The sequence below is a fragment of the Maniola jurtina genome, chromosome Z (genome assembly GCF_905333055.1).
Source record: "Maniola jurtina chromosome Z, ilManJurt1.1, whole genome shotgun sequence".
NCBI lineage: Eukaryota > Metazoa > Arthropoda > Insecta > Lepidoptera > Nymphalidae > Maniola > Maniola jurtina.
In genome coordinates, this window is record NC_060058.1 from 13,185,105 (window position 1) to 13,200,128 (window position 15,024).

General features: G+C 36.1%; 1 protein-coding gene across 1 annotated transcript in view; it reads right to left on the reverse strand.

The window, feature by feature from the left end:
- The window catches only part of LOC123880567 (calcitonin gene-related peptide type 1 receptor-like), a 62,027-nt gene that overhangs the window by 28,667 nt on the left and 18,336 nt on the right, over positions 1–15,024 (reverse strand). Inside the window, exons 4-8 of the mRNA XM_045928756.1 lie at positions 7,466–7,559; positions 2,912–3,003; positions 2,686–2,812; positions 1,899–2,000; positions 1,097–1,215 (exon numbers count right to left, since the gene is read on the reverse strand). Of these exons, the coding sequence (XP_045784712.1) occupies positions 1,097–1,215; positions 1,899–2,000; positions 2,686–2,812; positions 2,912–3,003; positions 7,466–7,559 (534 nt within the window). The remainder of the gene's footprint in view (positions 1–1,096; positions 1,216–1,898; positions 2,001–2,685; positions 2,813–2,911; positions 3,004–7,465; positions 7,560–15,024) is intronic.

Genomic DNA, 15,024 nt, shown 5'->3' on the forward strand with positions numbered 1-15,024 from the left:
ACAGACAGACACTCCAATTTTATTTATTAGTATAGATGTAAAAATGTTAGCAAAGCAAGGCAAGTAAGGAGTAAGGTAGTAGCTAGCCGGTACTCCAATAGCTCTTATGGAGGAAAATGAATCTCTCCGTACAAAGTTAGCTAACGTCATCGGCGAGTAGAGTTTGCATGCCTCTACAGTATGATTCTATTATAAGTAAGTACTCCTAATTTTCCTACCGTTGATTTACGGGTTTAAAATTGCGTAAGTGTCCAATAGGAATTTTTGAGAGATTGCCTATCTTATCGTTTTTCCATCAGATATATGAGAAAAACTTCGCTATGAAAATGTAGTGATCACGTAAGTAGGCTACATGTAACTACATCATGCGATACCCACGCATAACCTTTGGAAGAAATTAAGGTTTCCTTAGATATAGAGAGTGCCGCCACTATTATAGAATTGAAAAAATTCTCTGCAACGTTGTTTATAGCAATGAAATGGTGTGATTTTATAAAGATTTCATACAGAGCGTTTTTGATACATCTTAATTATTGGTGTCAAAACACCCTAAACTGTGTCTATGGAGAGAAGTTAATATAGGTAGAGTATAATTATTACGTTCTTCTCTATATTACGTAATCAAATGACAAAGACAAAAAGTCTGTGCTCTTTAACCATTTTGGGTGACCAACCAATCACAAACAAGCTGTTGTCTGAAATAAGTCAGGACGGAAAACATAGCTGTTAAGTGCCATTCTTGAACATAGTGTTTTTATTTGTAGCAGCATTAAAAAGTTAATTTAAAATTCATTTCCGTCCTTTTTTAGCAACATAAAAAAGAAAAACATGCAGATACTCCAAGTTTTGTTTAGAGAAAGACATCAGAATCGACGCCATTGCCAGTTTTGTAATGATACATCTATGGTTTTAAACCTATGCCTAGTACGCGACAGTTCGAGATGGCAATCGGGGTGGGGACCACCCGCTCACCCGCATAGCCGCTAACTCGGTGTGGGATAGCGCGGGTGACATGCTTATGTGCAGGGCGTCCCCGCGCCTCATACCCCGATTGCCATGTCAGCCTGTCGCGTACTATATATAGATTATGACTTACCGTTCCGTAGCGCCAGGCGTCAAGTAACGAGCAGTAGAATAGATAGCCATAATAACTAATGGGACTCCCCAGCCGATCAACCCGAACCACATCATAGCCACGTCGTCTTTGACGAATACCTGCAAAGTGACACTCAAATAACCAATGATATTACAGCATAGACATGTTTACTTTATATACTAGTAAATAAAATTGAAGTGTCTGTCTGTAATTTAGAAATAACTATTAATAAGAAAATAAATATATTAGAATATTTACTAAGAAAATATTAAGCCATATGGAAAGAACGATACCATACTGAATCACAGGTTTTTAAATGTTTTGTCTGTCTGTCTGTTTGAACGGGCTAATCTTTTTAATGACTGAAGCCATTTTGATGGGACTTTCACAGACAAGGAGAGGAGTAACATAGGCTACTTTTTTAACCGACTTTCAAACACTAATATTTCCGATTTCCGGGCAAAGCCGCGGGCGTCATCTAGTGCCATACAAAATGACAATTTTTGTGCCGATTCAAAGGACTTCTACAAGATTACCGGCAGAGTGAACTAGAGTGGGGGAACCTCGGCTTGATCCTGAATCGACGATATGTGTATGGCTGACGTGAAATCAGAGAAAAATAGGCGATTCATATACTATCTACAGTCAAATGTTGGAAAAGAACACTTGACGCCTGCCAGTGACGTCGAAGCGTTTTTTAACAAGTTCGCTGTCGTGAACTGTGGTACCGGGAATTAAAATTGCAACTTCACCTTTTGAAATGAACTTTGCCTATACTTTAGATGGCCTAAATCATACTTACTACAACCAGAGCAATATGTAGATGGAGACCCTCACAGAACATCCAAATGTAGCCAGTCACCATGAAGTAGTGTGTTATTATGTGTAGTACTTGACACCACGTCTGCGTACAATAAATAAAACGCATCATTGAATTGAATCTGAGGAAACTCTGGAGGAGTCACTGTCGCAACTGGAACTTAGAAGTCAGTTATAGCATAATTATTTTCTCTAGCCTTAGTATCTATTTCTTCGTAGTTCTTCGTTAGTATCACTTCGTTGTGTGTTTGTCTGTCTATCGTCTGTCTGTCAAGAGCTATCAAGGGAATCGAAACTACTTATATCAGTAGGTACATCGCTTTAGGTAGGTAGGGAAAAATCAAAAAACCGTGAATTTGTAGTTACTTACGGTTCCAAAAAAATATTAAGCAGGGTTGTGGTACAAGAAATCTCAAACCAGTATCGTAAAAATGTATCGCTCCAATAGCTGTGCAATCTACAATACTGCAAGTTAATATGACGGACAGTGCTATCTTGATTTAATTTAGTAAACATATAATTATTTGATTGTATCATACTATTTTTTTGTGATGTAAACACAAATTCATAGTTCTCGGATTTTTTCCTTGACAAGGCTATAAGACATAGCTACCTGCTAAAGACAATTCTAGGTCAACGGGAAGGCCACTGTAGATTCTCATTTCCTTGTCTTGACTCACACGACATACAGACAGACAACGAAGTGATCCTATGTATAAGGATTCCTTTTTTCTCTGGACATACGGAGCCCTAAAAATCTCAGGAGTTACCTTGTTATCCTGAATGACTGAGACGTTGTTGACCACCGCCTTGTACCAGAAGATCCAAAGCAAGTTGTTGATTGCGAATGATGTGAAGAGATGCATGTGAATACGGATACGGGTGCATTGAAGCGATCTGAAAATATATCTCTTTAGCTTTCCTTTATATGTCACACGTATTTTTACCACTCCATACCAGAGTGTCCATACACAAAGAAATGTTTTCCGGACTTACCGGAAATAAAAAAATACCACTAGTGATAGTATAAGAGCCACCACGGATATCGAGTATCCTGCTACGTAAATGTTGTTCACGGTGCTCCAGAACTGAAACAAGGGTAGGTATTCCTTATCTTATTACGATAAACTTTAGTATTAAAAAGCTTTCACTTGAAAATAAATAAATTCAGATGAAATTACCCCACCTACCGACTTTGTAAAATTCCACTCGAGCAAAGTCTGGGTGGGTCAGTTAGTATTTAAATATGATTTTACAAGCTCATACAATATGAGCAGTATTTCAGTTGGTATTACCACACACTCACTTATTAGAAAAACCGGAGAAGTGCGAGTCGGATTCACTCGCCAAGTGTTGCATACCATCATACAAGAAATAAAACTTCAATGTGCATGGCAGCCATTTCAAAGTTTTTATTAATTGCTGCTATAGCGACAATAAAAAAAACTATTACAGTTTATGAAATACAGCCCACTAAAAGACAGACGGATGAATAAACAAGCGAAGGCTTAGTAATAGGATCCCAGGCACCCTTTGGGTACGGAACCCTGAAAAAAAACCTTTAGAAAAGTGTGCCACACTTGTAAATAAATTCTAGATTCGAACAGAAATTAGAATCAATTACTCTCCGGGTAGAATCACATCCTATTCCAGGAAAAGTGTCCGGTGTTCATTGCTATACCTATATAAACTAAATATTTGTTTATCACACATAACTGTCTGGGGAGCAGTCAAATATATTAGTACTGTATGGGGGCGTGAAGAATAAAGATCATAGCTTATTAGAGCCATCGGGCACCCGATCAGCACCACCTCATCGATCGGCGTCTACTCGTTGCCGACAAGTGGTCCACGGGTGAACCACTTCTCACCATTGAACCTCGCGTGGTCAACGAGTGAACATAGCGTGGTCAACAAGTGGACATCGCGTGGTCAACGAGTGTAAAGAATTTGATTAGTCTGTCAGCGAGTGGTCTGTCAGCGATTGGTTGAAGGTCTCAAATATCCCTAGCGTGAATCACTCATAGGCAGCACACGGTCCAGTCCGGACAAGTGCGCTGCGTTAGCAATGAACAGTCAACGCAAGGCAAACGTGCGAAAAAACTCGACGTCAGTGCGTGGATACTGGACAACTTGCGAGCGAGGCAATCCGATGACGATACAAAGATGATGATACAACGTTATTATGTCCATAAAACTCTCCGCACGAGGCGAGGCGATGCAGGTCTGGTGTCGGGTGGCTTTAGTGAACTATGACCTTAACACAATCAAATCAATATACCTATCTATCACTACGACGTTTAATGCATTAGTTAGAGTATCCGAATTTCATCCGGATGGAAAGTTTATACAACTCCGGAGCGAGTTTCAGAAAGGATCAAATAAGGATGAATAAACTTTATTATTGTATGAATTTACATGTATTTGTGCATTATGGTAATTTATCAAACAATAAGGTCAAAAATATTATTTTTGTACCAATAAATAAGAGTATCTTCGAAAAGCAACCTCGAATTCGAATAGTTTAACCTCCTTCACGATACGTCCTCCTCCTATCAGATACGATAGTAGAATGGTAGATACTATTAGTATTCCTTGCTAGGAGGAATGAAAATTTATTACAATTTGATTTATTTGGCTTTTGGTGTTCTAAATAATAACGCTGTAATTCCGCAGCAAACATCTATAAGACATGTACCTACACATTTCCATTGCTACATGTCTTAAATACCAAACAACGTAGATTCTCTGTAGCTTATTAAAGATATTTGTTTGTTTTCCTTCATTATTCTTGATTGTAAAAGTTTTAACGTAATGGTTGAACTTTTAGTGCTGTTTGCGATAAACATATTCACATATAATTTACAATTAAGTTCACAATCACTTTCTAGAGTCACTACTGTTACAGTACTAGACGAACTACTGAGCCTCCGCTTCCGTCCATCTGTCTGTCAGCGGGTTGCATCTCATGCACCCTACTAAATAGATAGAGAGTTGAAATTTTCACACAGAGTTTATGTCTATTGCCGCTATAATAACAAATAATAAAAACCAAGAAGGCGAATTCAAAAATGGCCGCCATGCAAATTACAAGGTACATAGTGCTATATCTCGTACGGTGGTACGGAACCCTTCGTGTGCGAGTCCGCGTCGCACTTGACCGATTTTTTAGTTAAAGGCTAACTTACATTTTGTTTAAGCTAAGTAATGAGTTTAGTTTGAAAATTGTCGTGTTTCGTTGGATAAGTAGGCTCAAACTGTGTCCAAAAGTGCCACAATTGTCCCATACGCGTAGGGACTTTAGCTGTCGACAGCTGACAGTGAGTGGCCGCCGAAGATACTTATTTCTTTGGCATGCTTCTACCTATTTTCCATTTATTCTTTCCACCATAAGGCTAAGTACAGAGAGAAGTAATTGTCGCGCGTTAGATAGCGCGTCGAAGTGCATTGGACTGTTCGGAGGTCGAGCGGCAACGCACAGTGTGCGCAAGCTCTAATCTGCTTCGGTTGAGCATAGAATTTGGACGTGGAGAAGGCATTTATCAGAAATTAGGTGTGGTTTGAAGTTAGCACCGCGTGTTATAATATTAGAACGACTGTATATAACCGAACCGCAAGACCGCGTCGGGTGAGTTTCCATCTTATGTCTTCGACATTCTATCTACACGCACGAAACGTTATGCGTCATTAGTCCTCGTTTGGAGTACTCTTCCGCGATCTGGATTTCCTACCAATTACAATCCGGATCTCTTTAAAACAAGAGTGAATATAGTCATCTTCTAGGTAAACGCGTCCCATCTTAAGCCACATCAGGTGTGATTGTGTCAAGCGCTTGCCTATAATGAATAAAAAAAACATATAAGTATGGCTATCTAGACACACGATTTAACGCGCGATAGTTTTTGTCTTCTGAACATAGCCTAAAACAGCCACCCTAGGGCATATATATGTATATACATACATACACATAGATACGTTTCCTATATATATGTATACATAGGAAACGTGTATCCGTCCGTCCACCTCGGACTGAAATATTATATACATATTCGATTATAAAGTTACTAACACACATTTCCGAGTAGTAGAATATCTGTTTTATTGTCGACTTGTCTGGCTTTCTCTTACAAGACAAAGATAAATTTAATTTAACGCACCGAATTCGCAAGTCAATTCACTATTTAATTAATGCAAATGTAAATTACCCTTAAAACAACATTCGTTATATTTTTTGTAAATAAAAATACTCTAAGCGTAGATTTGGTATTAAATTTTATAATATTGTATCCATAAAAAATATTTTATGGATTGAATAACAGAATAACTCTATTGTCGGGGTCGCTAGGGTCGTAACCGCCACAAAATGACTTTGAAAATCAATTCACTTATCGATGTTTGTGGTCATAAAATAAACGCGCACGAGACCCATAAAATTTTTAAGTAAAACACTGAATTTTGCTCTTTCAAACATTGTTATGTTCTGCTACTCGAACACTTTGCACTTTCGAGAGATCGCTTCAAAGCGATAAAGCCGCAAAATTGTAATACTATTTTTGTTGAGTAATGTTTTATTTTTGTGTTTCTTTTTTAACCCCCGACCCAAAAAGAGGGGTGTTATAAGTTTGACGTGTGTATCTGTGTATCTGTGTGTCTGTGTATCTGGTATCTGTGTATCTGTGTATCTGTCTGTGGCATCGTAGCGCCTAAACGAATGAACCGATTTTAATTTATTTTTTTTTGTTTGAAAGGTGGCTTAGCTATAATCCAAGAAAATCGGTTCAGCCGTTTAAAAGTTATCAGCTCTTTTCTAGTTTTCTTGTAGAAAAGAAGGTTAGATAACCCTTAGGTTCATAATATTCAAGTGTCAATTGACAAATGTCAAGCTGTCAAGATGGACGTTGCCTAGATATATATAATTATTTATTTGAAAATGATTTGTCGGGGGTATTGAAAATTTTTAATTTACACTTGTATAATGGTGTACAATAAAGAATACATATTTTAATTCAATTCAATCCACTTTTGAAAAGTCATCAGAAACGTTTTGTTTTAAAAAAAATAAACGAGAGTCTAGTTTCCAAGACATTATTAGTAAACACTTTTTTTTTTGGTAAGTATGTTTTAGATTTTTTTTCTTTGCTAATGAAAATGTATGTAAAGTTGACTAACTTACTGACTAATCTACCTACACACAGCTCAAACTACTGACGGATCGGGCCGAAATATGACATGAAATAACTTTTATGATGGAGAGATTCGTTAACAAGTGTAAATTAAAAATTTATAACACCCCCGACAAGTGAAGGTTACAGTAACTAGAAAAAAAGCTGATAACTTTCAAACGGCTGAACCGATTTTCTTGGATGATAGTTAAGAACACTCTCGATCAAGCCACCTTTCAAACAAAAAAAACTAAATTAAAATCGGTTCATTCGTTTAGGCGCTACGATGCCATAGACAGATACACAGATACATAGATACACACGTCAAACTTATATAAAATAATAAACTGGCTTAAAGTAATAATAATATTATTAAAATATTACGCACATCTAGATCTTCAACGTTGACGCAAGTGGTGTAGTTTGTCCATGGTATAATCGCTTCCGGAAACAACTTAAACCAAGTCCCGTTCTCCATACATCTGAAAAAAATATTGGTTTTTAGGGTTTCACACTCAGGAGAGGGTCATTCGTAGTTCGCTCCAAACAATCGTACTTTGGCTCTCATTTGAAGATCAACCAATCAAAATTAATGAAATTTTGTAGATTCGTTCTAGGAAATAATTTTTATGTCTGTGTTTTTTTTCAGATTTCCGTTAAAATATTCAGTTACAAAGTTACACAGACCCATGAATTTATGTGCAAATCTGTAAACCCTTAAACTTAATTTTAAAACTTATTTTTACGGAAAACTGGCAAGTTACAGGAAAAAATATTAATTTCTAGAGAGTAACTTCGAGTTGTTTGGTTAATATTCAAATAAGAATTAAAATATACGATTGTAGGGTTCCAGTGACGGAGAGTCCAATTTAAAGGGTAGGCAAACGAGGCTTTATTACTAAGCCTTCACTATCTGTCTGCATGCCTGTTAATCCGTTCGTCTGTCGAGAAATGAATACTACGTGTCAGTTGAAATTATTCACAGCTCTATTCTCTCATTGCTCTGTCGAATTCGCTCTCCTTTGCAGTAGTGTGATTGTGTTGCGGCACACAAACAGCTTTCCATTAATTCCTAATAACTTTTATAGTATTCTTAGTTTTTAATACTGCGCACATAGAATTTAATTGAATCCTGATTTCTTGCCATTAGATAGTAGATACGCCAGACGGTGTATTCAATTTGTTTCAAACACAAACGGAAAATGAATCCACAAAACTTTTTTCATATTGACTATATTATTATGTGTACTAAATTAGTTTGAAGTGTTTCATCTGTTATAATTTAAAATTATCTTTTAGCGGTATACGTAATGGTAGCAAATCACATTTTTAAGTCCCATAAATATAGTGGTTTATTAACCAATGGTTCGAAATAGCAGCTCGGAGCATAAGCAAAATAGTTTCAATGCCATGAAAAAATCAAGTGTTTTAATACAAAATAGGGAGCGTCTAGGGATAACTAAAAAAGGTCGCTTAGTTAAAAAAAAAAATCGGCCACATGCATAGAAACTTATAACGCACACCAAATCCTAAACCAATGCCACGGTAATGCCGTGTCAATGCATACCAATCAAACATCTCAAAAGTAACACTAGTTCACTCGAAACAAGACGTGTAAATTAAAAATTTATAACACCCCCGACAAGTGAAGGTTACAGTAACTAAAAAAGAGCTGATAATTTTCAAACGGCTGAACCGATTTTCTTGGATTATAGCTAAGAACACTCTCGATCAAGCCACCTTTCAAACAAAAAAAGTAAATTAAAATCGGTTCATTACTTTAGGCGCTACGATGCCACAGACAGATACACAGGTACACAGATACACAGACACACAGATACACAGATACACACGTCAAACTTATAACACCCCTCTTTTTGGGTCGGGGGTTAAAAAATTTTTACGCGGTCGGCGATGGTAGGTAATAGATACTATTATTAACTTAGGTTTTAGATTCTTGTACTAAACAAAGAAGGATTATTTAGCTGAAATAAACTCCATTTTCTTATATTGTTTATTTTTACAGCTTACAATGTACGGCGAATGTAATTTAGTGTTATAAGTTTATGAGCGTGTGAGAAATTTAATAGGTACGTAGTGAATTTCTCTGTTTATATTTTAAATGACTAACGAATTTATAACAACGGAGGTTATTAATAGACTAGAAACAGATGCCCGAGTATAAAAACACTCAGCTTCCCTAATTGCTTTTTCCAGAGAAAAAAAGGAACCCATATAGGATCAAATAAAAAAATCTCGGGAGGAAACTTGCATGCCTGATAGTTCTTCGTAATGTTCTCAAAAATATGTGCAGTCTGTTAATCTGCACTGGGCCAGCGAGACAAACTATGATTAAAACCATCCTCATTATGACAAGAGCCTCGTGTTCAGTAGTGCGCCGGCGCGGATGCGTGATCAACACTATAGTTAGCCGGGATTATCGGCCTTCGATCCACTTCCAGTTGATATTTTGGTGGATCATCGAAACGCCGAGCGGCATTGCAAAGGCGATTTATCGTTTCCGCTCACATATTCATATTCATATAGACGATCATATTATACAGGGTGTAAACAAAACGCTAGCAAAAACAAAGAGAGGTGATAGTACCAATGATCAATAGTTACCAATGAATAAGATACCATAAAAACTAAATTTTTTAGGGTTCCGTACCTCAAAAGGAAAAACGGAACCCTTATAGGATCACTTTGTTGTCTGCCAGTTTGTCTGTGTGTCCGTCCGTCCGTCCGTCCGTCGTATCTATCAAGAAAACCTATAGGGTACATCCCGTTGACCTAGAATTATGAAATTTGGCAGGCAGGTAGGTCTTATAACACAATTAAGGGAATAAATCTGAAAGCCGTGAATTTGTGTTATATCACAGAAAAAAAATGAAAATGAGTTTTAATTTTCAAAGTAAGATAACTATACCAAGTGGGGTATCATATTATGAAAGGGCTTTACTTATGCATTCTAAAACAGATTTTTATTTATTTTTAAGTATAATAGTTTTTGATTTATCGTGGAAAATGTCAGAAAAATTCCCGAGTACGGAACCCTCAGTGCGCGAGTCTGACTCGCAAATGGCCGGTTTTTAAAATCAAAACCTGTATTTAAAAAAAGTTCACAATACATTGCAAATAAAACATCTGGCTGACGCTTAAGGTCAACGAACGTTCTATAAATAGGTCACTCAAACAGTGGCGTGCACAGGGTTTAGAGTCAGGGTAGGCATAAGTTAGCTAGTTCCCTCTATTGGCGGTGATGATGGAAAATGAGCATTGAACTTTTTTAATTAGGGTAAGCAGCGCTTTTACGCTTCTATGACCTGCACGCTGCTGCACTCAAATTCAATGCCGCATCGTAGATGGGATATTGATAAGAGTTTTGCACGCTACCTATACAATGCGGGTTTGAAAAATACTAAATCACTAAAACTACAAGATAAGGCAAATGGTTAATGGTATTGGATTGTGTTAAGATAGTATAAATAATAACGCTAAGTTTTGCTAACGTTCTGGTTACACCCTGTATAGTAGCAGTAGTTATGATTATGTAATACGAGCCGATGTGCTCTTTGAATGTAAATACATAGTTGAATTTTAACTAAATAGAAGCAGAGTGAACCAATGAATAAAATCTAAATGAATAATTATTATAAATGCGAAAGTGTATAACTGTCTGTCTATTTGTCTGTCTAAATCGCTATTAACAGGGCTCTATCCGTCACTCGTGTCATACAAACGTAGTTCCAATTTCATTTGAATATTAAGCAACCAAAGTCCATGAAGTTTTGCAGACATATTCTAGAAACTAATAGCTGTGTCTGTGGTGTTTTAGATTTTTCTAAAAATATGTACTTTTAAAATTACAGGTGCTCAAAGATTTGTATGAAAATTTTTAAGACCGCGTAACTTTGAAACCGAATATTTTAACAGAAATCTGGAAAACCACAGACATAGATATTAGTTTCTAGAATATATCTGGAAAATTTCATGGACTTTGGTTGCTTAATATTCAAGTGAAATTGGAACTACGATTGTATGAAACGAGTGACGGAGAGAGCCCTCTTAATATGAATTGGGTACTATATTACACTTTCTCATTGTCAAACAATGATGTAGTGGTATTAATTAATTATGTTAACTCAAAACTAAAGCTACGAGGGTTCCAAACGCGCCCAAGTCTGAGAAGAGCCCTCGAAAAACTATAATTTAGTACAATGATAGCTTATGATGATCCCCGGAGATGGATGTAGGTTATTTTTCAAGCCGGAAAATTAAAGAGTTATCTCGGGATATTTAAAACCCTAAATCCACGTCAAATCGCGGGCATTACCTAGTATAATTCAGTTTTTCTTGTAGATAGTTTGTATAAATCCTGTTCTATGTGGTGATTATCTTTATGAATTTGCAATGTACGTGTGTTGATCATAAAACAACAAACAAAGCCAAATGGACCTCGTGAGATAGAACAATTTAATTATATGGAACAAAAGCAGAACACTAACGAGTAGAATTCCAAATATCTGCACTACAAGATAAGCTTCAAATTACATACCAATATGTATTCCAAAATTATCAGTCATTAAAGCAAAATTCTGTAAATCGGAAATAATATTAATCACTGAAATGGATATATACAATAACGCTGGAAGAGGTTTGCCTTACGAAATAACATTTCTTTTTTGTGCCGATTCAGGGCATCCCACCGAGCGAACCGGGAATCAAAATTGACACTTTCTATTAAAAATAAAGGTCTTTGTGCCTTATCCTGTATCAATAAATCTCTCATCACTAACATTTATTCCAAGTATGACATTTTTTCTCACTAAGGCAAAATCAAGTTGCTTCAAAAACATGTCAGCAGTCACAGGTCCAGTGTACTTGTTTAGTAGAGATCGGTGTGTTTCATCCTCCAGTTTCAATAGCTGTAGGTACTAATGATTTGAAATGTTGAACAATTTCTGTTAGTGCCTAACAGTGTAAGTACCTACCAATGATTAGTTATTATCTTTGAACAAAGCATCAGGAATATTCGTGGTCATTACCGAATTTGTGATTAACTCCCTATTTATAAATTCTTGACATTATCAGCAAAACTATACTAATTTCAAACTGTAAAATAGCCAATCGCAAAAAAATACAATCTCTTCTAAAATAGGTGGACACTACCTTTACATATAAGTACATCATTTTCGAAATAAAACAAGTTGAACTAAATTCTTTGACCAAACAATTTTCGTCCTCAAATGCTGCATCTAGTTCTTCCAAATTTGACAGTTTCTCAAAAACTTTTAAAATGTTTTTTCCCCTTTTTAAAAAGCGCAGAAGTTGTGTCACAGCCACTTAATACGTGCAGAAATAAAATATGTGTTTTGCGCGCTCTCCACCCTCTATCTCGAAAACGGTTCACCGTATGAAAAAAAATTCTAAACATTTGTAGAGAATTTTGTATTCAACGATATTGATTATAAATACAAATAGCAAAAACCCACAGGAAATGAGATATTTACAAAAAAAGCGCAAAAAACCGATTTTTGTGAACTTTGACCTTGAAATTTAATAGTTGCGAACACCCTAACATATGTAGGTTTTGAGACAACTTTTAGGGTCTCAATATACAAGTATTTACAGACTTACAGCTGGGTATCTCGAATTTCGAGATTCTTACCTTATTTAAGCTTAAATGACTGGACTAAAATAGGAAGTTTTTCGGCTGAAGTTTGACAATAGTAGATTGGCCGATGTTTCAGCCTCGCGGGACGTCAAATTGAAGTGGACACCATCAGAATTTCTAAATGTTCTATCTTTATCTCTTTATTTAACCAGTTTTTTTAAATTGCAATTATATCATTTATAAAATCTGCTAAAGACATTAACCTGCTCCCTTTATTCACATAAAAACAAATTTGTTTTGTTTGTTTTAGACCTACTGAACCTTTGCTTTACATATAGGTACATAGCTTAGTAAGCGGAACACAATCTTTCAGCTGGTTTCTCAAGTCAAACTTCTCAATTTTCCCGGCACTAATAGAAACCGCAAATGGCATACCTAAAGGGAGAATATGAGGCAGTTTCTATTTTATAGTCGACGGAATTTTCTCTCCATATCTCCTGCCAGTTATTAGATTTGCAGTCAAAAGACTGTAAAAAATACCGTATAATATTGAAAACTGTACGATAAAATTTTATGTGAGTACACAATATTCAATCTAATCATATCCATCACCCTGTATGCGTGTAGTGTCCACAACTGGACATAGGCCCGTTCATGTAGACGAAATGACTCATCCTATAAACCGTGGTTTTTTGCTGTGTGAAAAGCAGACTTGTTATTTTGATAATAAAAAAATAACAAGTGTAAATAAAAAAATTAAAGCACCCCCGATAAGTGAAGGTTACAGTAACTAGAAAAGAGCTAATAACTTTCAAACGGCTGATTTTCACATGAAGTGCTCGTGTTATTTAGTTTCAGTTCACAAATATTGCGTTTATTGAAACGAAATAATTATCGTCCCGTCAGTGAATATTTAGTGATAATAACGTCATTAACTAGATTACATCGGTATCGTGGTATTTATTGACTATCTACTTCTATGAATAATAATTGCTTAATATCATCCGATTGACATCATATTAACGAACTATTTGAAATATAAAGTCAAGAGAAGTATTTTAAAACGCTCCCCAGTGCTCTGCACTACAAATGTAGTTTGCTGTTTGGTTGTCTGTACTCAATGTCTGTATTTTGCCATATTTCCGTAAAAATAACCAGTTTTAAAGTTACACAGGCTTAAAGATTTGTAGGTATGTAAATTCTTGAAACTCTTTCTTTTCTGATCTTTGAGACTAAATATTTTAACACACAGACATTGATATTAGTTCCTAGAAGGTATCTATATTATATCATTACAGTTTGATTGACTAGTATTTAAATGAGAGCCAACAAAATTTTTTGGAATGGACTATGAATAAATCCCTCTTAAAACTATGGGAGAGCTGGAATCTACTAAGTTTCATTTGAGTTTTTTATTTAAATAAATAAAAATTAGCGAGCAAACGAACAGGCAGGACACCTGATGTTAAGTGATTACCGTCGCCCATGAACATTTGCAGCACTAAAGGAACCACTGATGAGTTGCCGGTCTTTCAGGAGTTTTGTTGTTCCCACTGATTACAACATGGGGTAATTTAAGGGGTGGGCCCTCAAATTATCCCATGTTGTAATCAGTGGGAACACCGCCCACTTGATTTTTTACGTTTGATTGGTTAGTATTCAAATGAGAGCTAAGCTACGTCACGGTCGGACGGATGTACGGAGCCCGCTACGAATAAACCCCTATTAAAAGTATATAGGAGAGCCGGAAACGCTATTTGTAAGAAATACGTAAGTAGATACTTGTAAACGGTCGCTAACCCCTAAATTATAAACACCAGGGAAGTTGGCACATCTTCAAAACACTTTTGTTACTTCACAGCGTGTGTGTAATGTACTCTTTTCAAGGGGAAAGAAGAAAGTAGGAAGTGGCCATAACAGTAAACAAAGAAACCTCGCTTCATCCTATTTGTGGGGTGAATGGTGATCGTAAATTTGAATGTTCTAAGTTACCAGTATTTAGTAATGGACAAGACCACACAACTAATCCTCAGTGGTTAGATTTTTCAAAAGGGATGAATGTATTTTTATATAGATTTTCTATTATTATCGGAAGGATATGAAAGTGTTTCTTACAAGTTTCCCCACATTTGCACACCATCCTATGTCGAGTAAGAAGCTCGATTGGAAATTTAGGTAAAGCAACTTTTTCGTTCTAGTATGAACCAATACTATAAATTTTTCTGCCTGCGGAATTACTTCAACAATTTGAATTTGGATTTTCGAAGATCTGTTAAAAAAATTTAATATCCATTCTTAGTAGGGCTGTGGAGAGAACCTAACTGGAAAAT